Raw genomic sequence first — 26,591 nt, 5'->3', positions numbered from 1 at the left:
CAACATTAAATATTATCATAAAGTCTAATGATTATATTGAACATGCACCAAAAGATCAAAGATCACATTGGAAAGGTTAAAAGTTCATAGGCGACATTATACGTCGGGTTAAAGTTAAGGGACTATATTGAACAAATTAAAAATTCAAGTATTATATTACACATTGGACCAAAATTCAAAAATCATTTATGCTATTTTCCCTTGACATATAAGCTGGCCACGGTTCTCTTCAATCATTTTAGATTAGAGTTATTGATGAAAATACCACGTTGACTTGTCTGTTGACTACTAGACCGGATGTCTCCTCGGGTGATTCCCACCATCCGACATGATCCGTGTTTGATTAAGCTTCTTAATCAAGTTTAGTCAGAAACAGTCATCATTCGCACCACTAACAGATGAGAGAGATTAGATTAGATTATGCTTTTCTAGATTAGTACGCAGATCTTATCAACTTTTGCTTTTTACTTGTCCTTTTACCATGTCTTCTTGCTTTATTAGATATTATATTCTAAAGCAACTTTATCACTAAAGAAGCCTGCTCAATTTATACTAAGCCTTCTTGTTATGGCCCATAACTTATGGGGAAGAGTCCGGAAGCAGAAAAGGAATTTTTTTATAAAAAAAATATTCATCGTTTGTTTTTTATTTTTTTGTTGGGACCTTACTAGTAGTCTAGTACAATCCCTTTGCATGCTTTTTTTTTTTTAAATTTTGAATTTGTGAAAAATAGACTTCATCATAGGCTTGGCGGTCCATTCAATTCGTTGGGGAGACTCGGGAAAGGTCCCGATAGAAATAAGCTCGATCCCATTTTGGTCAAGTTAGGCCCGTCCTCACCCATAAATACGCATTCTTTTTCCGCGGTTTGTTCCGGCGTATAATTTTCGCAAAGGCGGGGTATGATCCATTGTGCAGGTCCTTGCTTCTGAAACAAATTTGAATCTATGAATTAAGATTTGATGTACCTATTGCTGGAAATATGGGCCCTGCGAGATCTGCACAGTGTTGTCCAAAATGCAAGAATGTGTTAGACGTACAGTGGACACCAAGGCTATCCAGGATTGAGTGCCCTGTGATTCATCTTGTCAAACGTGATTGGACAAAATTATGTTTAGGAAAATAGAAACTAAGTTTGATATTCTCCTACACTAAGATTTTTAGAATGAAATTATAAACAGAAGTCCTATTTCACTGATTAGTATATGAGCTATGATATTCTCACCGACAGCTCTACATCAAATATTATAACATGTGATTATTGTCCAACAAAAAATCATATCATAAAAGGTTAAAATAATTGCGATGTGTATAGTTTTTTATTTGTGCACTTATTAGACTCTATTGGAAAAAAGAGAGAGCATTTCACAGTAAAAAAAATATGTTAAAGGAACACTTATGTGTATCTAATTGTTTAAAGATCACTACTTCGCAAGGACATGATTCGATGTCCAAACATCACATGCGAGCAGATGTGGTCGCCATTATTGGTACTCGAGATGTTGTGTCTTGAGAGGTGGATAGATAGGACCACTAGTTGCTCGATCAAGACCCTAGCTTTATTGCGAGCTAAAAACCTTGATGGACAAAGTTAAACATGACTCATTGAGAATTACCAAAACAACGAAGGTCTCCTCTCCTTTCATTCCTTTCTTTCTTTTTGATTTGAAGTTGGTTGGCAGGGTCAGGGCCTTTCTCGCTAGGTGAGTGCATCCCATTTGAAAGTCCTTTCCTAAATCACTTCCAGTTCAATCGCCGAAAGATAGAGATAATCTTTATAATTGAGATTGAGTTCCATAAATATGTAGGCTAGAAAGATCCCCTTTTGACCCACTTCTTCTTATTCCTAGTAATCCACCCACTGTTTCGACTCTTGATCGCTTACATTTATTCCGTCTTATGTCAATTTATCCTCGAATATCCCCTTCAGATATATCATTTTGAAATTTCTTTTCTGACTCTTTGGATGTTAACTCCGGATCAAGTGTCCATTCGAATTCCATAAAGCCGGTATATGCATCGATACCGGAGTAAAAACCACTTCCTAACGAACTAAATAACCAGCCTTCTCATGATGCCATTCCTCTCAACCTTGTAGATCAATTTCGTACTTTAAATGTAGAAATGGAGTTAGAACTCTTTGCTCGTATAAGACTTCTAGCGAGCCGGTTGATTGAGGGCTTGCCACGGCAACTCAGCCAAGGTGAGTACGAAGCCATAGTGAGAGGCTTTCTTGGCAACACACTCAAAATTGATCATTACTGTAATACAATTTACCAATGAATTGTTTGACATAACAGTACTCGAATCAAAAGGAAACTGTGTATATCAACTCTTTAACTTGTCGATGAGCGAGACGCCTGCACATCTCCCTCAAGTATTGTCGGAGTCACCGTTTCCAGAGGGTTCAATAAGGATGGAGGCTCTGGAATGCATTGCAGATTTTAAAAATAGATTGAATCTCTCTGACCCCGGAACACGATTTGACAAAGCATAGTAGTTGCATTTGTTTGCTGGCAAAGGTAGTAGAGGCATAAACCACTCCAGCATGAGCAAATGTAAAATTCTGAAAGGAGGGAGTCCCGGTTGATTGGATCCTTTCCTTTGAGCTTCTTCCCCTATTGTCATTTAAGGGCACCTAGCTTACAATCACTAGTGAAAGAGTGAAAATTCACCCAGATAGCGAAAATTTTTATAACCATTCAATAATTTTCATTTTTGCGAATACCGCTCGAAAGGAGTTATGTAAAATAGCAGTTGTTTGTCGGCTTGATAGCACAAGCACGATCGACCCATCTCTCTCTAAAGAGTGAGGAAAGGATGGGTACCATCAAGTTCGGAGCCAAAATCGGATGTCGTTCCCATAATCTGTTGATCTTGTCCTGATCGAGGCTTGTCGAAGCGAAGCATCAAGTCATTGGTGGACTAGACTAGATTTTAAAGATTGAGGAGCAGCTACTATTATTGGAATTCCAAAACCATTGACTATCTGTCTTGGCCTTCCGGCCTACTTACTATTCATTACAGCTCATCTTTGTACAATTATCGTGTCTGACCGCATCTGTGGTGGTACTGTATAGTTGATCCCGATTGCATCTAGGAGTGATATGTACATCTAAGTAACAATTTTTTTTTACATTATTTTTTCAATGTGGTGCACATATCTATATAGTATAGCAGAGACGAGCAGACTGGACTCTTTTCAAAATTGTGTATGGAAAGAGAAAGTAATTTTTCTTGCTTATTTGCTTGACCATTGAGGTGAGTGTGAGCAAAATGATTTCGACTGAACCTCCCAATGTTCTCTCTCCAATAGCATGCAACTGATGATGAAAAGAGATATATAGAAAGTGTGTAGTGAAGGATATTTATAGGAAGCTAGTCTCTACTTTAGTCGGTCCAAGCTTGACAACTCTCAAACAGTGGCCAACAAGTCTTATGTCTTTTTCGGTCGGACTAACCTAACCGGCTATTTCTAACAAGTGTTTCTTCGTTTTTAGAGGGAGGTTGAAGCGGAACTACAAGAAAGCTTTCTTTATCTTTATGGATAACAAATTCATTTTCAAATATAGTCGGGAGACTTTACCCAGAAAATGGTAAAAAAAAATGGAAAGATCGAAACATGGAGGAGGCATCGGCCCCAAATAAACTAACCACCTAACTCATTATTTGATTGAAAATTACATTTACATGTATGCAAATTGATGTCGTCCAAAAAGTGTTCTAATCTTTGGAATTATGGTATCATGTGTGTATATGGAATGAATTTTCCGCAACTACTACCAGTGTGAAACATGGTGTGGTTGCCTTTCGAAGCGTTTAGTAAAAATCTCGCAACTGCACAACTCTCGTAGCTAAAGTACTTCGACAGCAGCTTCCACAAAGATCACCTAATAGCTTTGAGGTATTATAACTTTTAAAATTTTTAAAAATTCTTTTATTTGGACAAAATAATCCATACAAAAACCTAGAAATTTGATGTAATAAGTAATAAGATTAATTTGTTAATTCCATAACAATAAACACAAAACAAATTTTGCTTGAAGGAAATTTATAGCAATTTTTCTGGAAATTTGAAATAACATACGGTAGTAATAATAATAATAATAAGGGACAAGTCACCAAAAACCCAAACTACACTCATTGTGATAAATTTACTTTGAACTTTTTACTATGACACCAAAAATCTCAAACTTATATATTTGTGACACATTTTTCTCCATTAAGATCCTGTCAATGAGCATTGTTAAAAATTTGCTTACATGAACGCCGGAAGGCAAATGGTGTTGACATGGTGTTCCCGTTATATAAATGAAATAAAAACGATGTCAATTTGGCTGAAAAATCATCTGATAAAACTTTGACGGATGATAAATGTGTCACATAGGTACGAATTTGATGTATTTTATGTCACATGAAAAAGTTTAAGATAAATTTGTCACAGCAAGCATAGTTTGGATTTTTGGTGTCATAATAAAAAGTTTAAGATAAATGTGTCGCAGTAGACATAATTTAGCGTTTTTGGTGGTTTATTCTCTAATACAATGAGAATAATACACGCCAAAGCTTTAATAGTACGGATGTAGAGGCTGGTAAAACCCTATAATAATGTTATAAGCCTTTCTCATTATTTTCATAACCACATCAATCTCACGATAGTTTTAAAAGATGTGTCGTTAAATACACGTGCTTCTACACCACACAACATAACATAGCCACGATATAGTCCCGGCATATCTACTGTTGTACCAAATAGAATCGAATCAATTTTCGAGATATGACTAATAATATCCATGATGAAAGTACTCTATCCCGTTTTCAATATTTAGACCATTTGTTTATACCCACATTTCTTTTAGAAAAGATTTTGAATCTATAGTTTACTCTTATAATTGAAAAATATTTTTTTTAAATTCAACGTATATTTTGTGGGGTCGCTATAAATGAGAAGAAACTTGTGTGAATTATTTTGAGTAATAGCAGCAATTATAAAGTGTATATATAATACTAATAAAGACCTATTTCCCTAAAAAATCCCAAACTTTAGGTCAAGTCCCAAATCTGTCCCGAACTTCTTTTTGTTTTAGAAAAAATCCCAAATTTTAAGTCAAGTCCCAAATCTACCCCAAACTTTAAGTCCAATCCCAAATTTGCCCCAAATTTTGTTTCGAGTAAAAAAATCACCAAAATTCAATTTATTTTCAAAAATGTATCCCGTGATCCAGTCTCAACTTGACGTGGCACTTCCACGTCGATAACAAATCCATATCAAGAAAGTAACGGGGCTTATTTTTAGACAAAGAAAAGTTTAGAGCAAATTTGGACTAAACCTAAAAATTAGGTTTTTTTAAAATTAATTTTTTTTTGGGGTGGATTTGTTATCGTCCATAACTTTCATATCCTAGAATGGTTTTATTTTGGAGAATTTCAACAATTTTTATTGAGTTAGATTTGTTATCGAAGTGGAAATGCGACGTCGGTCTGTACCCATCGGCCCATTACTTTGCTGATGTGGATTTGTTATCGATGTGGAAGTGCCACGTCAAATGAGGACTAGATGACGGGATATATTTTTGCAAATAAATTGAAATTTGATGATTTTTTTTATACAAAACAAAATTCGGACCATATTTGGGACTGAACTTAAAGTTTGGGGTTTTTTCTGAGATAAAAAAAAGTCCGGGGCAAATTTGTGATTGGATCTAAAGTTTGGAGTATTTTCTGATACAAAAAAAAAGTTCGGGAAAAATTTGGGATTTGATCTAAAGTTAAGGTTTTTTTAAGGGAATTCACCCTACTGATAAATCGAAAACTTCTTATTGAAATGGAAGAATTGCAACTTAATGGAGGCCCAGGCCCAGTTCGTTGGCCCGACCGGACTCTCGCGGGTCGGGTCCTGCGGGTTCCCTTCTTCTTCCCTGTCCGAGACAAGAACCTCAAGCTCGACAAGAACGGAAACGGCTAGCAATAGAGAGAACTCCGAGCTCGCGGTTTCACGAGAGCTTTAGAAGAGGGCGGCGGCGGCGGCGGCGGCGGCGTGAAAGAGAATGGGCGGAAGGGGCAGGTCGCGGACTCAGAGGAGGCACTTCGCGCAGGGCAGGGAGAACGTGTGGAAGCGTCCCAAATCCGATCCCAACCCCGACGCCAACCCCGACGCCGGCAACGGCAACGGCAACGGCAACGGTGCCGGAAACGCCGGCGGCGATGCCTCCTGGCAGCCTTTCGCCACTCAAAACCTCGCCTTTGACGAATACTACAAGGTCTCTCTCTCGCTCTCTCTCGCATGAGTATTATCTTATATTGTATGTGGGTTGATCCCGTTCCTGCTCGCGTGTTCGTGTATGTTCGCGTTTTGTGCGCTTCTCGGGCGAGTCTGCGGATTGCTTGTGATGTGGGGTTTGTGTTCTCTTGGGAGACTGCGGATGTACTTGACTCGTTGAAGCTCTAAAGTTTCCTGCTTTTTGGCAATGCGTTGCAGGGGCAAGGGATAGTGTCCCAAGAAGAGTGGGACGCATTTGTCGAGTGCCTCCGGAAACCATTGCCTGCTGCTTTTCGCATTAATTCAAGGTAACCACCGTCTGTTTATTCGGCGGTGTTGGCGGAGAACTGTTCAGAAATTTCCTTTTTTTCGAGCTCGGTTTCGTTTCTCTGTCATATTTTTTGCACTATTGACGGATTCGGGATTATAACTTTCGTCAACATAGTAGTTCATGGTATCATTGTCGATTATTTTTTTCGCTGCATTCTCCCATTGGGAATTACTAAGTATAATTTCACTTAGGGATTGTGGCTCTGCTTTCTGTTGTTTCATGTCAATTTACAGACTGTAGTTTTCATAGGTTGTCTAAGGGGTTGGTTAGAGCCTCATAGACCATCTAATCTAATGACAAGCTTTCAGGTTGGACTTTCTAAATAATATCAGAGCTAGGCACCACTTTCTCATACACCGTTTAGCGATCCATTTTGCATGTGGTTCTTGTCTGACTTATCCCCTTTCTGTCAATTCCACATGCCACTCTTTGTAAGGTTGCACATGAGAGGGGGCGTTCCTAAAATTACGGGGTTTGTCTAGGTATTAGGAAAACATAATCTCCTTCCACCTAATTACTAGCTTTTAGATTGGACTTTCTAATAAGTACTCATTAATCTACAATTAGATGCGTCAATAACGGGCATCAACATTTGCTAAGTTCTCTAGGATACATGAGAACTACTAGCCAAGATGTTATTATGTATTATGCAGGGTGCAAGTCACTTCAATAGTTTCCGTTTTGAGTAAGGGATTTGGTACGGCTGTCTGTTGAAACCTAGCAAAAAATAACATGTCTTTAAGGATGTCGTTGGCTTAGTGGTGATTAACTCCTATGACTAAACAGTCGTGAACTGATGTCTCTAACTTCCACCATCCCCTAAGCAACTTGCATTAAGTCCCAGACACGATCCTCATGTGTAGTTGCCACCCTCAACAGAGTCTTGGTGATAATTGGAGGAAGGTGAGGTGTCAAGTCATCATATTCCTTACGCCCTGGGTGACTCAAGTGCTGTCTCGGTCCAACATCTCACAAAAATGGAAGTTTATGGATCAAAATTTTGAATTTTAAAGATTGGTTTAGATTAAAATTCAAATATTGGGGATTAGTACTGCTGCATTCTTATGTCTTTTCTTTTTTCTTAAAAGCAAAAACTAAAGTATGGTTACTTTTTGAGGACATCCTCTTGTATCTTGTCCTTTTTACTTCACATATAATCGTTTATTTCTTTTCCTTGTTATTTCTTTTTTTCTTGTCTTCATTAGGATTGACTATTATTTTTTAGGAAACCACTGATGCATCCAGTTTGTTTTGATGCATGTAATATTGTTTTGTTTTCTAGCAGTTCTGGTCATGATAATCAATCTTGTTTGTTGGGTATTTTAAGGCAGGATTATTAAGTCATCTATTCCTTTTCTGCAAATTAGCAAGGGAACCTATCTACCAGCTTACTTACAATCAGATGTTTAATATACAAGAGTTTAACATGTGTTGTATTTTATCTCATTCCTTTGGATCTACAGTAGCCAATTTTGGATGGACATTCGATCACAGTTAGAGAACGACTTTGCAAAATCTCTGCAGGCTGAGGTGACATGATCCATATGACATTTATTATTGTAATTCTAGCATCTATAATGTTGTTTATTTCTCTATCATTCCTTTTTAATCGTTTGGGCCTTTTCATATTCTCTCCAGTTTATCGAGGGGGATGAAGTGCAGGCCATAAGACCATTAGCCTGGTATCCTGAGAATCTCGCATGGCATTCAAACTTTTCCCGCATGCAGCTGAGGAAGAATCAGGCTCTTGAGAGGTAGGTTGTGCATTTGATGACATTATTCATAGCTAGAGCACTTTCAGGTTCATCCCTCTTTTGGAAAGCATCAAGCAATGCCTTAATCCTATAACAGAATCTAAGGTAGCAGAGTTGTCCCTTCATACCGCAAGCACTGAGATTTACCAGGTTGCACGCTTGGCTTAGCACATTTCTCCAGCTTCTGGCCTCTGCCACTATGTAATCTGAGAGCAACTTTACTTTCACCAGTTTGCTAGATACAAGGATGCCATTTTTAAACCAATAAATGGCCTCTTACAACTGTTACCACTACCCAACTGCTACAATCAACACTTCCTAACTTTTGTCTACTACATTAAACTTGAAGCAACTTCATTTGATCCATGAGTCATGAGTCACAACTGCAGTGGTCTCATTGACTGCAGCAACCAGTGGCCATCACTGGTGCGACATTCCTCTTTGCTGCAAGCAGTAATTAGAATTCTCTTTTCACCCCATGTTATCACCCCGAAAGTCCATCACAATCACGGTCATGGACTATTTTATGGGCTACCAACCAGAATTTGACGTAACGAGATGGTAGGACTTTCGCGAGCTCATCCTAGAAAGAGAAGCACAGCCTACTTGAGCATGCTGAAATTGATTAATTTTATGCCACCATTTCTTGGTTTTGTGGGATGTTGGCTTGAGGTTACTTAAGATGGTTAAATTGATATGGTTTGCTGGTAAAAGTACATGAAATGATACTACTACACATAAGCAACAAGATTTAGTACATTAGAAAACTTTAATTCTTTACCTGAGACCCATTTAATATATTAATAGATATTTTTGTATAATCACTTCAGATGCAGGCCATTGTTAATCTTGCTCTGCTTAATTGCAGGTTTCATGAGTTCTTAAAGCTGGAAAATGAGATTGGGAACATCACAAGACAGGAAGCCGTCAGCATGGTGGGTCCACATCATTCAAAGTCTTCTTATTTCCGATATGTACTCTTGTGGTTGTGCTTTCTCTTTCCTGGTTTGGGCTTTCTCCTAAAGTAGAATTGGTTCTGGTGTAGGTGCCACCTCTTTTCTTGGATGTACAACCAGACCATTTTGTGCTGGACAGTGAGTGGTTTTGCTTCTTTCACGGACCCATTTATTTCTTTCAATTGACATGCTTTATTTGTTTGCATCGAAGAAACTTACTAGATGGTTATTATATTTCTTGAAGTCTATTTCTTTTCACGGAGTGCCAATAACTGTATATAAGCTTTATAGTACTATTAACTATATAGTTAGCACTATATCGACCAGTGACAAATTAATAGTCTCCAAAACTCTTGTGTCCCTGTTGGACTACCTGAAGGGTGCCCAGCCCCTGCCTTGGGCATGCAAAATAAGGAAGTAGAATGCTAAGAGTGGTTCTCTGATTTTATTCTTTTTGCATGTATGCAGTGTGTGCGGCTCCTGGATCAAAAACATTCCAGTTGCTTGAGATTATACACCGATCAACAAAACCAGGATCATTACCTAAAGGACTGGTGTGTATCCCTATAGTTGAATTTTTGTTCCTGGTTTCTTCTATTACTAGTAAATGATTTGTTTACATGGCTGTTTTTACCAACTGCATACTCTTGGTTTAGAATCTTACCTGTGATTTGCTTGATAAAGTTATCCATTGAAGCGAAGAATTGCTCTCCTAATTATACTAATGAGACTGTTCTGATGCTATATGTTTTCTTATGTTAGGTCATTGCCAATGATTTGGATGTCCAACGATGCAATCTTCTCATTCATCAAACAAAAAGAATGTGCACTGCCAACTTGGCGGTCACAAATCATGAAGCTCAACAATTTCCAGGCTGCCGTTTAAGCAAAAGTCAGTTTGATACTTCTGAGATGGGAAATCAGTTGGGTCCATGCCTTAATCAACTCCTTTTTGATCGTGTCTTATGTGACGTTCCCTGCAGTGGAGATGGTACCCTCAGAAAGGCCCCGGATATATGGAGAAAGTGGTAAGCTCTCTCTTTGTCCCTACCGCCTTGGCATCTGTTGTTGCGATTTTTCCACTGCACTGTGTGCCAACTGTAACATTTGTTTGTTATTACAGGAATACAGGAATGGGCAATGGAATCCATGGCTTGCAAATTCAAATAGCGATGCGAGGTATCTTTTGCTGAAAAAAAGTGGATCAAACAGTTTATGTTATTTGCCCTGCTCCTTTTGCTCCCTTTGATGCTGCTGAAATTTCTTTATCATCTATTTTGTCAAAAAATTCTATTTATTTGGCTCAAGGCTGCCTTGAGATTCTTCTGAATGACAAATCATCTTTAATGCATAATTTGCATGCTCCTGGAGTCAATTGATTACAATTGGAAGTGCGCATGCACGTTATAGTATTGGAAGGTTTTGGTTTCAAAACGTAGAGCAACCTTTACTTGTCCTCTTTGCCATTCGCACCGTCTGAGAAAGCTTCGCAAAAAATTAACAATTTGCTTATATTTAATCTTGTATCTGTACATTATAAATTTAGCCCAAGAAGGATTTAGTACTTGGTGAACAATGCAGGGATCTCATTGCTTAAAGTTGGTGGGAGAATGGTTTACTCGACCTGTTCGATGAATCCAATCGAGAATGAGGCTGTGGTTGCTGAGGTACCTTTCTAAGAACTTTACCAATTTTATTAATCTTGATATGAATTCTCTTCATGGATATCTATATTTAAGGAGTGTCTCTTCTAGGATGAAGACTGCTTGTATGACTGCTTTCCAATTTAAAGATTTTTAAACTACTTTTCTGAGACTGCTTTACGATAAAGAACTTGAAGGAATTTACGCATTTCTTACTGTGGTATGACCCTCTACTTCCCCCCACCCCCAGATTCTGCGAAAATGTGGAGGCTGTGTTGAACTACTTGATGTTTCTGGTGAGCTTCCTCAACTTATCCAGCGGCCTGGTCTTAAGAAATGGAAGGTTTGGTCTCACTTCTACAATTTATCTTCTTCCTCAATTTGTAATAATTGTAAAGGTTTTCAATTCTAGTCAAGACCCGGGAAAAGAATCCATGCTATCAGCAAACTTACCAGAGCTTTCTTGCTGTCTGGTATACCAATTTGGATTATAGATCTTCTGTGGAGTTTGGTTAAGCTAGAAACCCTGGATGTAGAGGTACCCAGATGCATGGTCTGAGAAGTCAGCAAAGCCATAGTAGATGTGGGATTGGAAATATGCCTGAAAAATCTGGTTTTCGTTTATCAGAGTACAAGGGGAGGTTCCACCTTTAAACGTTCATGTTTTCTTTAGGAGAGGAAACCTTATAGTGAGAACAAAATCACGTGAAGGGAAAAATATCTCCTAGAGGGGAACTCTTTCTTCAAGAGAGAAAATGAACTTACAAAGGGATTAGTAAATTACTCTCACCTACCAAAGCAGAGTGAGCTTTCAGATGGGATTGATCCTCGCCTTGAGAAATTAGTTTTGGCAATTGAATAGGTTGAGCTGTTCTGGCAATGATGAGTGTAAATCTGCATTTTTTGAATGTGAACTCCATTACTTCCTTTGGTGGTGCAGGTTCGTGACAAAGGCACCTGGCTGGCTTCCTACAAAAATGTTCCCTTGTCCCGTAGGGGTGCAGTGCATCCCAGTATGTTTCCTTCAGGTAGTTCTGTAGAACCTGTCGATCACTCTGTAGGACTTGAAGAAGAGCACCAGAATGGTCATGCTACAAGTTCGGAAGACCCACGGATTCAATTTGATGAGCCTGTGACTTTGGTCAATAATCTTGAGGAGGAAGTTTCTACTTTCCCGCTGGAACGTTGCATGAGAATAGTGCCTCACGATCAGAATGGTGGAGCTTTCTTTATTGCCGTCTTCCACAAAGTGGGCCCCCTGCCAGGTAGCATCAGATCCTGTTTAGGCCATGATGAACTTGAATATACAAAAAAAAAAAAACTGCTTCTTTTTAATATGTTTTTGGCTGTGAATTGATCAAACTTTTTTCCTGCTTTGATAAATTGTAGTTTTCCTGGCCATCCTTCCAACAGGCTATTTGTGTCTGTTGCTCACTTTTGCAATTAGGAGATTCTTTTTTGACTCTTGGTGAATGTGTAATGTCAAGAAAAATTATCAACATTCTTATATACAAGAGAGATCTTCTTTCTTATTCTCAGATATCATGGTTGCAGATTTACGAGTAGTAAAAAACATGTATGGAAGCCGTACACAAAAGATACGAGATCAATCATAAACAAGAAAGACATTAACACTAGAAATTTAGATTGTGATCCATTCTAACAGATGCTTGAGGACTACAGGTTTCCATTAATTTAATTATACTAATACTTGATTTATTTTTCTGCATTTTAAATAGTAGGTACCCTGGAGAAACACAATAGCCATCAAGAAAAATCTTCCTTTCATAGTGATAGACAGTCTGATGAAGCTCAAGATAAGCTCTTCAAAGATGTGAGGACATCCGAGGATATTTCAGCAAATGGCAACAACGAGAAAGTCGCAGAAGCCGCTCTGGAAGCTTGTGAGGATGGCCCACAAGAAGCTCTTTTGGAAACAGATTCTGGGAATGCCTGTGGAAATGATGACTCAAAAGAGGCTGAAGCTCCAAGTGAGGAAAATGATGGAAAAGCAGGAGGTAAGAGGAAGTTGCAGATCCAAGGCAAGTGGAGGGGCGTCGATCCTGTTGTGTTTTTCCGAGATGAAGATGTCGTAAACAGCATTAAGAACTTTTATGGCATTGTTGATTCCTTCCCATTGAGTGACCACCTTGTAACAAGGAACAGTGAAACTACCCGTGTGAAGAGGATTTACTATGTTTCAGAATCAGTTAAGGAACTTCTGGAGCTGAATTTTAAAGTGGGCCAGCAACTTAAGATAACATCTATAGGCCTTAAGATGTTTGTAAGTATCTTTCTTCATATGCTTTCAGTTTGTCTTGTGTTGTGCATCAGCAGTACGTGTATCTTCTTGAGCGCTCTCCTCTCCCGATGGTTCGCAATCTCTTTGTGAATTTATATCAGCATGTAGAGAACTTTATATGTAACTTTAGCTAATTATCTAAGGTGTTGAGTCTTCAATAGTGGGCATTTGGTATAGACTAGATAGTGTATTTCCCAATGGGTGATCGACAAGTTTTGCTTTCAGTTGATCAATGCCTTTCTTCTTCCCATTATTATCCGGATGTGTAACACATCTAAAACGTTTCTCTTTTATCTTATTATTCTAAATACATTTGATGTTGCAATCTAACTTCATCACAATGGTGGTTACTTTTACAGGAACGACAAACATCAAGAGAAGGTACCTCTGCACCATGCTTGTTCCGCATATCATCTGAAGGCTTGCCACTCATCCTCCCATATCTGACCAAACAAATCCTAGACGCATCTGTGGCGGATTTTAAGCATCTTTTGCAGTACAAGAGTATTAAATTTACAGATTTTGTTGACGCTGAATTCAGTGAGAAGGCAACAAAGCTGCTGCCTGGCTGCTGTGTAATAGTTTTGTGGAAAGGTATGCCACATCGCACAATTGTCATAACATCAAAATTGGTGATCTCTTCTGTAACATTACCTACTTTCCTGTAGATAATGAAGACTCATCAAATCCAAATCTTGTGCACGAGTCCCCGATAGCCATTGGTTGCTGGAGGGGTAAGGCGTCATTGAGTGTCATGGTGACTGCCATTGATTGTCAGGAGCTGCTAGAAAGGCTTTTGCTGCGTATGGAACCTATGAAGGAATCTACAGTGCAAGAGAGCGAGCCTTTAAAAGATGCAAATGAAGTGAACAATAGTGACATGGTTGAGGATGCTGACGAGATTACACTCAATGCTGAAAGCTGAACAAAGGTTGGTTGTTGTGTTCATACACTTCGTGTATACTAATTGATTCAATCTAGTTCTTAAGATTTTCGATGGCTAAATTTCTTGTCATTCCTTATATCGCCTCCACCAATTTTGGCCCTTAGAACTTGGCAACTTTTTAAATGGGTCTATAGGAATGCTTGCAGATTTTGATTGGGATGATAGGTTCTCTATAATAGATGGCTGGTTCCCTTGTAACAATATATTTACTTCTCACCATATTTATGATTATGCTGTGCAACAACTTACATTCAAGTAGACGATGAAAAAGGATAGAAGGGAATTTTGTCATCCATTTCTGGTCAAGTAACCAGTTCCTCGGTCCATCTATGTATGCATTTTGTTGTCAGTTATATTTTTATTTAGTGTTGATTTTTATGTCTATTCCCTTCTCTGTTTGATGGTAATTATCAAAAAAGGACACGAGCATCACTTATGTAATATGACCTTCTAAGAGTACACTGGGAACATGCTTGAATGAAATTGACCCACGAGCTTCTCGAAAAGAGCGCTTTACAATGATCATTCGAAAACGCATCTTTGAGCTCTCATGGTTGTGGAAATGAACTTTGCAATGCGTTTCCATTCTTTAGGGGGAGGTCACAAGTTTCTGTACTGTAGGATCGATTTTTGACGGAATGAAAAGTATATGTTAGAATCGTAAGCATTGAATACGATCTTAATCGAAATGCATTTATTTGTCTCATACACTATGAGGATGGTGAGAAGAGATATATTTTACATCCCAGAGGGGCTTAATTGGAGATTCCAATGTTTCCGGTACACAAGTTATGGTGAAATGGTGTAATTACCTACCTTTGAGAGCGGATCTCTCTTTGCTTCTCCACTCGGGGTGCTTCTTTATATGACTAAGTGCTCGTGAGGGGTTTCCCACTACTTCCTAGTTCCTTTACTCTTAAGCTAAAAATTCAGCGCCAAGTTTTCTCCTTTAGTGGTAGATTGACTTCCAGTTTCCCTTTCTCATCTGTCTTGATCCATTGGAATATGAATAGATGAATTGCCTTATGATCTCATTTTTCTGGGTTAGATGTGAACTCTCTCCGTCCGGGAACACAAGGATGGAATTAAATTGTCGCCCCTGCCGTCTTTTAGGGAAGCTCCTCTCCGAAAGTATCCCTAGAATGCAGCATTTTTTCCTGAAATTTAGTACATCTTCGATTATTATGTTATATTTCTTTGACGAAGCTGCCGAATGTGCTCAACAATACTATTAGAAACGGATACTCATCCTCCCCGAACTACTCCAAAGTTGGTCTTAAAGCTGATCTTTGGCTGACATGTTATCAATTTTCGTTTGCTCTTATGTGCTCGTTATATCAGACCTACTTGTGTAGCCTAAGTCTCCATCCTGAAGATCATACTTATCTAATTGCAGCATACCAACTTTAGCTCGTATATGCGCACGATCACATCCTAATACAAAAGAGTCGAAGTACAAGGAACTGAAAAATCATCGTCATAGCCAATGAGATGGCATATGGCTCCAGTGCAACAAGCGTCCCGTTTTGTGGAACTTTTTGCTCCAGGCCTTTCTCATTTTATGTGCATTCTTTAGAAAGAAAATGGGGAATAAACTTTTCATGCTCCTCTTGTAGTTGGCTGACTGGGAAGCCGCTTTTGCAATCGGAATCATTTCCCACAGCCGAGGCGATTCCGCTGCTGCTATAATTGATTTTGACGGAGCCCTTCTGGCTTTGGATCGCATAGTGAATGGTGAAGAATTCATAGCTCCAGAGTGTTACGATTGTCTCTCCCCCTGATTTTGAGTCTGGATTCATAACACGCGGTCGAGTTTCTTCACATTGGATAATGGCGCAAACATTAGTGAAAGATGAATGAGTGGGGCTCATAAGGATTTGTCTTTTGACATCCTCATATGCAGGCCTAATGCTGGCCAATAATTGATAAAAGTGGATCTTGCTCTTCGCTTTGAGAGTATATGGTCACAAAATCAGCAAGGAGCAATATTGACGAAATTTATCCCATGTCTTTTTGAAATTTCCAGGATGTTCGGTAAATGGTTGATTGGGAGCTTGCTCGGTATGAGCAATTTCCTATTTCAACTCGAAAATTCGAGAGGCACTATCTTCATGGCCATACATGTCTTTAAGAAATTTTTGTAGAGATTGCGCCATTTCAGAGTAAGCAAAAATTTCTCAAATTTGTGGATCCATGGAGTTGAAGATCCATGACATGACCAAGTTATCAATAGACTGTCATTTGGCATATTTAGGACCGGTGGATGATGGGGTTTTGATCGAACCATTGACATAGCCTAACTTGGATCGTCCTCCAAGAGCAATCGTAACTGCCTGGGACCAAGGGAGATAGTTTCATACGTTAAAAAAAAGGGAGGATGTCAATCTATTGCTCATCTCATTTGAGCTATATCGACCAACGTTAGCGTGACTGAAGAACTAGTCATTATAAAAAGAAGAAAGGAGATGATCAAGAGCTTTTTTGAATCAGAAGTCGAATGAAGCGACAAATAGCGACTTCGATAGCTCAGGTACCATGCTTGAACCTAGCTCTGATACCATGTTTCCTTTGTAATCACGCACACAAAAAAGGAGAAAAGGACTTAACGTGGTTCAGTTGACCAAGGAGAGGACTCTTGGCGGCCTATGTCCACGTTGGGAAACCCCCAATTCTGCATATTACCTTGAGGGGATTTATATCTCTGGAGATAAACATGAATATTTATTGGAAAGGCAACATTTGTCATTTTCTTCTTTATTGATTAAAGCCGAATCTCCTACTAAATTGGGACTCTGCAAACTAGTCGTCCTTATATTTTCAACACTCTTATATGATCACGACTTTAAATGGTCTATTGGAAAAAGCATTTCCTTCAGCCTCGCTTCATTAAGTACATAATAGAGCCTAACAGATACCTCAATGATATTTTGAAGGTGGTCAGTAACCATCTCTACTTACAACCCACTGTCACATCGTCTGTGTTAAATTAGCGTATTATTCGTTCCGATTATAAGAGATATACATGCGAAGCTCGTGTCTAGAAGTGACATGAAGCCCTTAACACCCTTCATTAATCTACTATCCAACTATTCAGATTAACAAGAGAGACTAATAAGTAGATTTTCGAAATATCTCTAGCAGTCCGAAAGCCAATCCGAGAGAAATCCATAAGCAAAGGGGGCGTTGGGTCATTAGTGACATGTGGACTCGTCTGTTCCTTATGGCTGCGAAGGTAATGTTTTGGGTCTTCCTGACTGGTCTAACAACCGTTAAGGGAATTGCAAAAATGTATTTGCTATGATGGGTTTGCAATCACTCTGTGGGAGATTTAATCCCCAGTGCCCGGTTTGACGAAAGAGGCATAAGATACTTGTCCGCGAACCCCTTCATCGGGGAGCTGTGGAAGTACATACTCGAGGACCCGGAGCCAATTCAGAGGGAGCCGATGACTCGGAAGCCATAAGGAAGATAATGTGGGGATAGAGAAGTGATGCATTCCTCCGGAGTAGGCCGGGGTGGATTGATTGCCAGCCATCGTGGAGGTTTAGTTACGGCCGGAGTCTTCTATTGTGTAGTTCGACATTTTAAGCAGGCGCGAGGACCTTTTTATTATATGAACGGAGTTGACAAGCTGTCTCCGGAAGAAAGATGCCAACCAAAACAATCGTCTGTAAAAATGACGAGGAGAGATTTTTTTTGAATGTTCAGTCAGTAATTTATCTGGAGCATGACATGAACTTTCATTGTGTGGAGCAAAGCCAGTCTTTGAAGATGAGGTAGGCACGAGATTGCCGGACGAATGAATGTCCGGCCAACCAACTTTATGCTAATGTGGCCTCTGTCAGTGACAGGACGGCAACTTGCAGAGAAGAAAGTAGCTACTCCAAGACTTCCCACTTCATTTCTTCTTCCAATCGATCATCCCTAGCCTCCTCCTCTTTCCTCTTCTACCCCTTCTCGTGGCCTCTTGCTGCAACTTGCACTTCATTCATCCTATACTCTCTACACCATTTGTCTCTGCTCCTAAACCTTAAAGCAATCATCCCTCCTCAAGATAACAACATCCAACGCGGTAAAGTTTTCCCCATATCATGTCTTGTTCCCAAGGAATAGAATCACTTTTGGCACTCTCCTTGTTTTTGCCGGATATATTCTTAAGCAGCCTTTTCTGGTTATGGTGGTCCAGCACCAAGAAGACACACAGTTGATCAGCCATCCGAATTTCCAATTTCAAGACTAAACTGATGAGAATTGTTAAAAGCATCCCATGTCGTTTGCTTCAACCTAGTAAGTTTTTCGGAATATTTTAATCTGAAGTACATAGCTAATCACTGTCAACAATGTCATGCTACCAGTGATAGAAATGGAATCACAAACCTGCAGAGATCAGATCCGTCACTGCAGCAGCAATGGATTTACATTTCATTGAAGTTTGGCATCTGATAGACAATTCCAGTCTGCCTCAACCTCATGGATTAATGCATGCCGACTGTTTCAATTTGTGTTCAGCAAAAAGTTTATATTATTCTTTTCGAAAATTGAGACAAAGCTCTTATCAAACAAATTGATGTGCAAGCACACAACTGCACCTCAAACTTAATCTACAATAAGATATACCAACGCCATTACCCCCCACCCCCGACCTTCCACACAAGAGATGAACACACACTACTACGAATAGATTATCTGAACCAACAAACTATAGCCTGGTTTACACAAGAGATCGGCAAAACTTCATCTGCTCCGGCTGTCCTTGAGAAAGCAACATCAGTAATCACCATCAGTAACATCAAGATTGCCACTCATGAGAAATGATGGCCCAAACCTTTTAAAAACCCAATGAAAGCATGCGCTGGGTTCCCATCCTCCTCTTTCTAAGTCTCTCTGCAATGATAAATGCCAGCTCAAGGGATTGAGAAGCATTAAGCCTTGGGTCGCAGTGTGTGTGATAACGCGAACCCAAATCGTCATATGTCACAGTCCGGGACCCTCCAATGCACTCGGTTACATTCTGGCCAGTCATTTCTAGATGAATTCCTCCAGGATGACTTCCTTCTTGCTCATGAACATCAAAGAATGCGCGCACTTCGGCCTAGAAAGGCAAAAAAAAAAAAAAAAAAACCAGTAAGTACCAACTGCAGTATAAGATTAAAAAGTTATGGACACACAGATTGCTAATAGCTTGACAACCTCTATTTAGAGATACAGTCAATTTATTGGACTATTAAATGAGCTGGATCCAATTAGTGCATCCTAGAGCATATTCTGATTGATTGGCAAGAAAAACAAACACCAGAATATGGTTGCCTGCATCAATTTGAAATACTACTGCAGAATATGATGTCACAAACCTGTTTTTCCTTATTTTATGTTTGCTATGGGCCTGTATTTGCTGAATGGAAGCCATATGACTCATTTGCAACTTAAATTGCAGTTTTAACCTAAAAAAGACTAGCAAAGCATCTATTTCAATGACTCTCCTCAACTACAAGTAAAAAATGGGCGTGCTTGTTTGTGACTTGTCTTGTATGTTGAGGATCGGATCAACTATGTTGAACTTCACCTGAATGGTCATTATACATGCAATAAACTAACTGTGCAAAATGGTGGTGACAGAGAAATATTTGACAAGTAGTTCATACCAGAATTGCATCAAAGGCACGTGTTTTGAGTCCACATGGTGCTTTTATGGTGTTCCCATGCATTGGGTCAGAGACCCAGGTGACAATCTGCCCTGCTCCGCGGACTGCCCTGATCAAATGTGGAAGCTTGACTCTCAAATTCTCAGCACCCATTCTCACAATAATCGTGATCCTTCCCGGTTTATTATGTGGATTCAGGATTTCTATCAGGTTAACCAGCTCGTTGGGATCCATTTTGTCACTTACCTGCAACAAAAATTGAGGGTTACCATCATACCATGTTAAATGGATAAAGATAATATAAAGTAGATTCATTTGACAATGGGTGATTAAATAACATTGAGATCGAACTATGGCATAATGAAACAGCAAATCAGCTTACCTTAATGCCAAGAGGGTTGGCGATTCCCCTGAGGAACTCAACATGAGCACCATCAAGCTGGCGAGTACGCTCCCCAACCCAGAGCATGTGAGCAGAGCAGTCATAATACAGCCCCGAAGTTGAATCTAGACGAGTCAGAGCTTGCTCATAAGGCAAAAGTAAGCACTCATGAGACGTCCAGAATTCAGTAGTTGTCATGATAGGGTGTTCGACAGTGAGTCCAGCAGCAGCCATGAAACCAAGGGCCTCATCTACCCTGTTAGCAAGTTCCTCGTACCTATTAAACCGAATCAACAGAAAGACAATTAGATCCCTGTAATGAACCCATCTAGTATAAAGCACGACCGATATCCACCATCCAATCCTCACCACCAGCAATAAGAAACAGAAATACTGTTGAGGCCTAACAAGGAAGAGCAATAAGCTCAAACCAGTCTCACTTTCAGCAATCAGTCCTATAATTCAAAGGATGATAGGGCTGAATTTATGCACAAAAGGAAGCTTAGTTGAAGGAGGACTAGCTAATGCCACATTACTTCCGCAGTCATCTATTTCCATCTCCACCAAAATTCAAATGATAATCATCATTAAGGAAATTTACGATGACTAAACTCTAAAGAATGTCAGCTGGGTTTACCTATCTCCCTGCTCACTGTGCTCGGCAAAATCAAGATTCCAATGGGTAACTCTCTGCATGGCAGCGTAACCTCCAGTTGCAAATGCTCTTAGAAGGTTCAGAGTCGCTGCAGCCTGAGAATAAGCCCTTATCATTCTATGAGGGTCTGGAGTTCTTGATTTCTCATCGAAAGCATCGCCATTGATGTTGTCTCCCTTGTAACTTGGCAGCTGCTTCCCATCCTTCTCCTCAAAAGGGCCACTCCTAGGCTTTGCAAATTGACCCGCCATTCTCCCCACCTTCAGAATGAAACCAAAATATTCGCCAGTCAAGCAACGCGGCTTTTGTCAACTCATACAATTGAGCAGAATTAAATAGGTGCGTCTAGAAACAAGAAAAACATTTCCTTTTTGATATGCCATAATGATTTAGTCCCAAATCAACCGTCAAAACTGATAAATTCTGCAAGAACCTATTCATAAGAGTGGTAATAACTAATCTCACATTATGATATCAGATAGTTCAATGAGAGATTGCCCGAAATCCAGAAGAAATTATGACTCAATTAACTTCTACTGCAGCGAATACGAGCAATGGCAAAGAAAAGAAGAAGAAGAAGAAGAAGAAGAAGAAGAAGCAAATTGACCTTAATGACAGGCATCTGTCCTCCAAACATGAGAACAACGCCCATCTGGAGCAGCACCCTGAACGTGTCCCGTATGTAGTTCGCGCTGAACTCCTTGAAGCTCTCCGCGCAATCACCGCCCTGGAGGAGGAACGCATTCCCCATGGCGGCCTCCGCAAGCCTCTCCTCGAGCCTGCGCGCCTCGCCGGCGAACACGATCGGAGGGAAGCTCTCGATCGTCTCGAGCACGGAGCCGAGCTCCTTCTCGTCCGGGTACTCCGGCAGCTGCAGCGCCTTCTTCGCCTTCCAGCTGCCGACGGCCCATTTCCCGGCCCCCGCAGCGGGCGCGCGGGGCGCCGCCGCCGCCACGGCGGGGGCCTTCGGCTGATCCGCCGCGTGGACGGCGGAGACCGGGCGGCGGGGGACGCCCCTCGCGGGTAGGAGGGAGAGCGCCGGGCCAGGCTGGCGTGGCCTGGCGAGGGAGTGGGCGCCGGCGAATGCGGATTTGGAGGAGAGCACGGAGGAGCTCGCGACCGCCATTGTCGCCGTCGTCGTCGTCGTCGTCGCCGCCGCCGCGCGTGCTCTCTCTCTCTTATATAGCTCTGCGGCGGCGGGAAGATGTTAGAGAGAGAAAGAGTGGTGCTTGACGGCGTATGGAGGAGAGAGAGAGAGACAGAGAGAGAGAGGAGGGACGGGAGGACTTTATAGGGTTTTCTTTTGTTTAATTTTAAATTAGAGGGGTTTTTTTAAAATTATTTTTTGGTTTTTTTTTTTTGGTCGAGTGGGGTTTTTTCAATTAATTTACGGTGATTTTTTTATTATTTTGATTTTTTTTATTAGGTGAGAGAGAGAGAGAGAGAGAGAGAGAGTTCGGTAGAGATCAACGGTGACGGCGGCGTGGGGTTAGTTAGGGGAATTTGCGGGGGGGGGAACGAGGGCGATTTGGTAAATTAATGCATGGGAGAATATCAACGTCCGTAGGGACGCAAAGTCCACGTGCGAGTCTGCAAGCCTCATCCGTGCCGACGTAAAACGCGCCAGAAAGAATTTGGGTCGGATACTATATTAGAATATCCAACCTAAAAAAGTATACACGCGCGTAAATCATTTCATTAAAAATTTATTCTTTCGAATCTTTCGCATGTCGCGTGCATGTGATGGAAAACGCGAAAGGAGTCGCTCATGTCATTGAAGCTACCGCGTTCGGCTCGACGTCGTACCAATGATGTCCCTCCACCCTTTGCCCATCTCTCTCTCTCTCTTCAATAGCCTCTGGTCACGAAGAAGATTGATGGAGGTCGAGAACATCACGGAGAGGTCATAAGCAGGCGCAATTAGGATGGCAATGTCTATCGATGGCGACGACAACTTTGCTAACTAGCATGCGTGACCAAATCTGAGGACCTCCAGAGGTCGTGAAAATGGCGGGATGGCGATACGCAGCGAAGGCCTCGTCGATGTAATGGCGCAAGAATGCAACGTGGAGGGCCAAATGTCAAGACATAGGATATGTTTGGCTTGGTTTTTGGGAAAATGCAAAGGCCTAAGGTTGGGCTCGCCGGCAGCCACATTCGGCCTCATTGGAGCCTCCCCGGCCGCTGATACCGGTGACATCGCATTAGGTAGAGACATTTCCAGAATTACGAAAGTTTAGCGAGTGCAAAGTTGGAAGAAAAAAATGTATTTGCATTCCATAAACGCTCAAAGCTCAAAGCACCTCCGGACTTGCTTTGGGCTTAAAGCCTTTAGAGATGCGTCGCATCTCCCTAAAGCTCTTCAAAAATTTTGCTAAACGCTATTTGCATTTGTCCAAAAAGCTTTGAGGCCATAAAAGGGCTTTGGCAAAGCCGAATCAACGATCAATTTCTCTTCCATCGATGATGGAAGAACATATTGGTAAAGGGAAAAGTGTCAAAAAAGTCCTAAATCTTTTGCATTGGTGCCGATTGAGTCATAAACCTTTTTTTGGTGCCAATTGAGTTCTAAACCTTTTGTTTTTGTGCCAATTTAGTCCTTCAGGCTAATTTTGGCTGGATTTTGCTGATGTGAATACCGGCCGGTCGTCGGTGCTGATATGTACAACTTTTAATAATATTTTAATATTTTTTTGAATCTTTAATATTTTTTTCTTTTCCTTTTTTTTTTTCCCTTCCCTCCTTCTTCCTCCAGCAGGTTGCCAGTTTGGCGACCGGCCAGAGGCCAGAGGCCGGCGAGGTCAACCTCGCCAACCTCTGGCGAGCCACGCTGGCCACTGGTGAGGCACGACCTCGTCGGATCTGGCGAGGTTGAGCCTCGCCTAGCCCTTGCCAGAACCTTGCGGGCTCTGCCCTCGCGGCATCTGGCGAGGGCTGGAGCCTCGCCGGCGGCTGGGCGAGGCACGACCTCGCCGGATCTGGCGAGGTCGAGCCTCGCCTAGCCCTTGCCAGCCCTCGCGGCCTCTGCCCTCGCGGCATTTGGCGAGGGCTGGAGCCTCGCCAGCCCAGCGAGAGGCCGCCCTCGCGGCCATCTGGCAAGGGCGAGCCTCACTAGTGGCCTACGTGGGCCGCCCAGCCGAGGCCGCCTTCGCGGCCATCCGCAAGGGTAGAGCCTCGCTAGTGGCCGGCGTGGCTCGTCAGAGGCCTGCGAGGTCGACCTTGCCGGCCTCTGACCTCTGACCGATCGCCGGTCCGGCGATCGGCTAGAGGAAGAGGGAGGGAAAAAAAATAAAAAGAAAAGAAAAAGGAAAAAATAATTAAAAATTCAAAAAAAATATTAAAATATTATTAAAAGTTGTGCATGTAAGTGTCGGCGGTTGATCACCGCCCACCCGGCGTCCATGTCAATAAAATCCGGCCAAAATTAGCGGGAAGGACTAAATTGATACTCAGACAAAAGGTTTAGGACTTAATTAACACTAAAAAAAGGTTTAAAACTCAATTGGCACAAATGTAAAATGTTTAGGACTTTTTTGACGCTTTTTCCATATTGGTAATACGGCACACAAGTTTCAAGAGCAGGATGATAATTTACTAATGTGGCATTTTTCAAAAAACCATAGATAAGAAAATATCATTTTACCTGTAAATTCATAAGATTTAGATCCATCCGAACATAAGAATAGAAGACTTTAAGGCTGCACATGGCAACCATTCTGTGCTCGGGAACAAATTTTGGTCAGAAATGATTCTTTTTTATTCTGTGCCCGGGAACTGATTCATTTGAAGGCGTTTGGTAACAGCCCAAAATTTCTATTCCTGAAATAGTAAAAGAACAAAAATGCGTTTGGTAACGGCATAAAATTTCTTTTTATTAATAATATTTTAATAATATTTTAAAATATTTTAATATTTCTTTCTTTTTTTTTCTTCTCCTCCTTCTTAGCCATCGCCGGTAAAATATTTTTTAATTAATAATACTTTTATTAAAAATTTTTTTTTGCCATTGGAAAAATTTTTATTAATAATACTTTTATTAAAAATAATTTTTTTATTATTTTGGCCATGGCTGGTAAATTTTTTTTTATTAATAATTTTTTTTTCGTTTTTTTTGGCTATGGCTAGTAAAATATTTTTTTATTAATATTTTTTTATTGAAAATATTTTATTTATTTTTTTTGTCATGGCCGGTAAAATATTTTTTTTTATTAATAATATTTTTTATTAAAATATTTTTTTCCTTTCTTTTTGCCATGGCCTGGTCGCCGGCCATGGCCGATAAAATATCTTTTTATTAATAATATTTTTTTTTCGTGGCCTAGTCACTAGTCATGGCTGGTAAAATAAATTTTTTTTTTATGGCCGGTAAAATATTTTATTATTAATAACATTTTTTTATTAAAATGTTTTAATCTCGCCAGATACAGCGAGGGTGGCCCTCGCGCCGGACATTAAAAGCTACATTAAAAACCAAGAAAAAGAAGAAGAAAAAAAAATTAATTCTCATTTTTGTTCCCAGAATCAAGAAGCTACTTTTTTTTATTCTTGATTCTGCTCCAAAACTGATTTTGGACACAAATTTGCAAGAATTTGTGCCCAGAATCAAAAAATTTAACAAACGGATTTTTGTTCCAAAACTGATTTTGGGAACAATAGAACGGAAATTTTCACTATTTGGCCAGTTGCCAAATAGGCCTTAAGTTGCTGGCGCGAACTCTTGAAAACTTGGTAACTTTGAGGAATATTCAACAGAAGATGCTTTGTATACGGAAGACCCGCGCATGGTGGACGGGACAGTACATACGTGCCCGGATAAACAAGCCTTACTGCAATGATTGACTAGAACGACAGTTGGGATTTAGCATCTACGTAGGATGGATCGTATGCTTTGGAGAGAGCCAAAGATTCAAGTCACGTGTCATTTATGCCATTTTTTTTTTCTAAATAATAAGAGATTTCACCCGAAAATATATTAATAGGTGTTCGCAAAAAACGCGGAAAAAATAAATACAGAACACAAGGATTTCCGTGTTTCGATCACAAGGTGATCTACGTCCACGGGCGAGGCAAAACAAGATTCCATTTTAATCAAAGAGAGTACAGTTTTCAGAAGTCGAAAAAATGATTTAACAAAATCTCACGGCTCACAAATATCTCCCAAAACGAAAATATCTTTTAATCAATGAAAAAACCTAGCCGCAGTATAAATAGGGCTTCCCTAAAAATTTCCACGGAGGGGTAGCCCCCGAACCCCCCGAGACATTTGTTCGCTTGCTCCAGATTGGGCAGACTGCCATAGAGATTTGTTCGCTTGCTCCGCGTTGGGCCTATCGGCCCAACCCTCCGCGTCACGAACTAAATCTCAATTTTTTCTCTACTTTTGGGTCGCACAAAAATATGTCGGGTTGAGTGGTGAACCGGATCGAGTATATAAAATTCAAGACATATTTAACAATAGGAGTTAGGAAAGGAGCTCGACATAGCATTGTCGACAAAGTACAATCGAAATTCATGAGTTGGTTTGGGAGAAAAAGCTGGACGGAAGTGATACGAGATGTGAATTCTTGGCTAAAAGTGGAAAGTTTGGACGGAAAAGAAGGGGGCGCTCATTGGATTGAATGATGAGTCTTGATCCCCAGCCAGTCAAGTCGGTTGAAACATCAGTACGTATTAATTGCTTCTCTCTTATTCAGTGGCATGAGGGCCGAGGCCCGTCTATCT

General features: G+C 40.5%; 2 protein-coding genes across 5 annotated transcripts; one reads left to right on the top strand and one right to left on the bottom strand.

The window, feature by feature from the left end:
* Positions 1–5,936: 5,936 nt before the first annotated feature.
* LOC115683020 (uncharacterized) lies at positions 5,937–16,049 on the top strand. 4 transcript variants are annotated; one of them, XM_056312515.1, is made up of 16 exons: positions 5,937–6,260; positions 6,479–6,567; positions 8,054–8,120; positions 8,229–8,344; positions 9,213–9,279; positions 9,390–9,438; positions 9,769–9,854; positions 10,063–10,328; positions 10,424–10,479; positions 10,882–10,967; positions 11,194–11,286; positions 11,884–12,208; positions 12,683–13,227; positions 13,605–13,839; positions 13,914–14,176; positions 15,808–16,049. In XM_056312515.1, exons 1-15 carry the CDS (start codon positions 6,048–6,050, stop codon positions 14,168–14,170), a joined length of 2,550 nt encoding a protein of 849 aa, XP_056168490.1. In that variant the 5' UTR covers positions 5,937–6,047; the 3' UTR covers positions 14,171–14,176; positions 15,808–16,049. The 4 variants fall into 4 exon arrangements, with proteins under 4 accessions (XP_056168490.1, XP_056168491.1, XP_030463257.2 ...); XM_056312516.1 differs by lacking the exon at positions 15,808–16,049 and adding an exon at positions 15,588–15,750; XM_030607397.2 differs by lacking the exon at positions 15,808–16,049 and having other exon boundaries at positions 12,686–13,227; positions 13,914–14,446.
* Positions 16,050–18,689: 2,640 nt separating this feature from the next.
* LOC115682989 (phospho-2-dehydro-3-deoxyheptonate aldolase 2, chloroplastic) lies at positions 18,690–22,114 on the bottom strand. The gene is made up of 5 exons (XM_030607366.2): positions 21,478–22,114; positions 20,853–21,130; positions 20,216–20,492; positions 19,834–20,079; positions 18,690–19,283 (listed from the first exon to the last, which is right to left on the bottom strand). The coding sequence occupies exons 1-5, from the start codon at positions 21,994–21,996 to the stop codon at positions 19,020–19,022; spliced, it is 1,584 nt and encodes a 527-aa protein (XP_030463226.2). The 5' UTR covers positions 21,997–22,114; the 3' UTR covers positions 18,690–19,019.
* Positions 22,115–26,591: the final 4,477 nt, after the last annotated feature.

This window comes from Syzygium oleosum, unplaced genomic scaffold, assembly GCF_021117445.2.
Source record: "Syzygium oleosum isolate NSW1041296 unplaced genomic scaffold, Sole_v2.1 Sole_v2.06, whole genome shotgun sequence".
Classification (NCBI taxonomy): domain Eukaryota; kingdom Viridiplantae; phylum Streptophyta; class Magnoliopsida; order Myrtales; family Myrtaceae; genus Syzygium; species Syzygium oleosum.
The sequence above is the reverse complement of the archived record's forward strand: the minus strand, read 5'-3'. Positions and strand labels throughout refer to the sequence as shown.

What these genes read in the sequence shown, in the direction of transcription:
- LOC115682989 (XM_030607366.2), bottom strand. Translation starts at nt 21,996, where the DNA reads ATGGCGGTCGCGAGCTCCTCCGTGCTCTCCTCCAAATCCGCATTCGCC. An exon ending in CACAGTGAGCAGGGAGATAG is followed by an intron (nt 20,493 to 20,852) that starts GTAAACCCAGCT and finishes TCGGTTTAATAG; the next exon opens with GTACGAGGAACTTGCTAACA. An exon ending in CCAACCCTCTTGGCATTAAG is followed by an intron (nt 20,080 to 20,215) that starts GTAAGCTGATTT and finishes TTTTTGTTGCAG; the next exon opens with GTAAGTGACAAAATGGATCC.
- LOC115683020 (XM_056312515.1), top strand. Translation starts at nt 6,048, where the DNA reads ATGGGCGGAAGGGGCAGGTCGCGGACTCAGAGGAGGCACTTCGCGCAG. An exon ending in AGACCATTTTGTGCTGGACA is followed by an intron (nt 9,439 to 9,768) that starts GTGAGTGGTTTT and finishes GCATGTATGCAG; the next exon opens with TGTGTGCGGCTCCTGGATCA. An exon ending in ATGAGGCTGTGGTTGCTGAG is followed by an intron (nt 10,968 to 11,193) that starts GTACCTTTCTAA and finishes CCCCACCCCCAG; the next exon opens with ATTCTGCGAAAATGTGGAGG.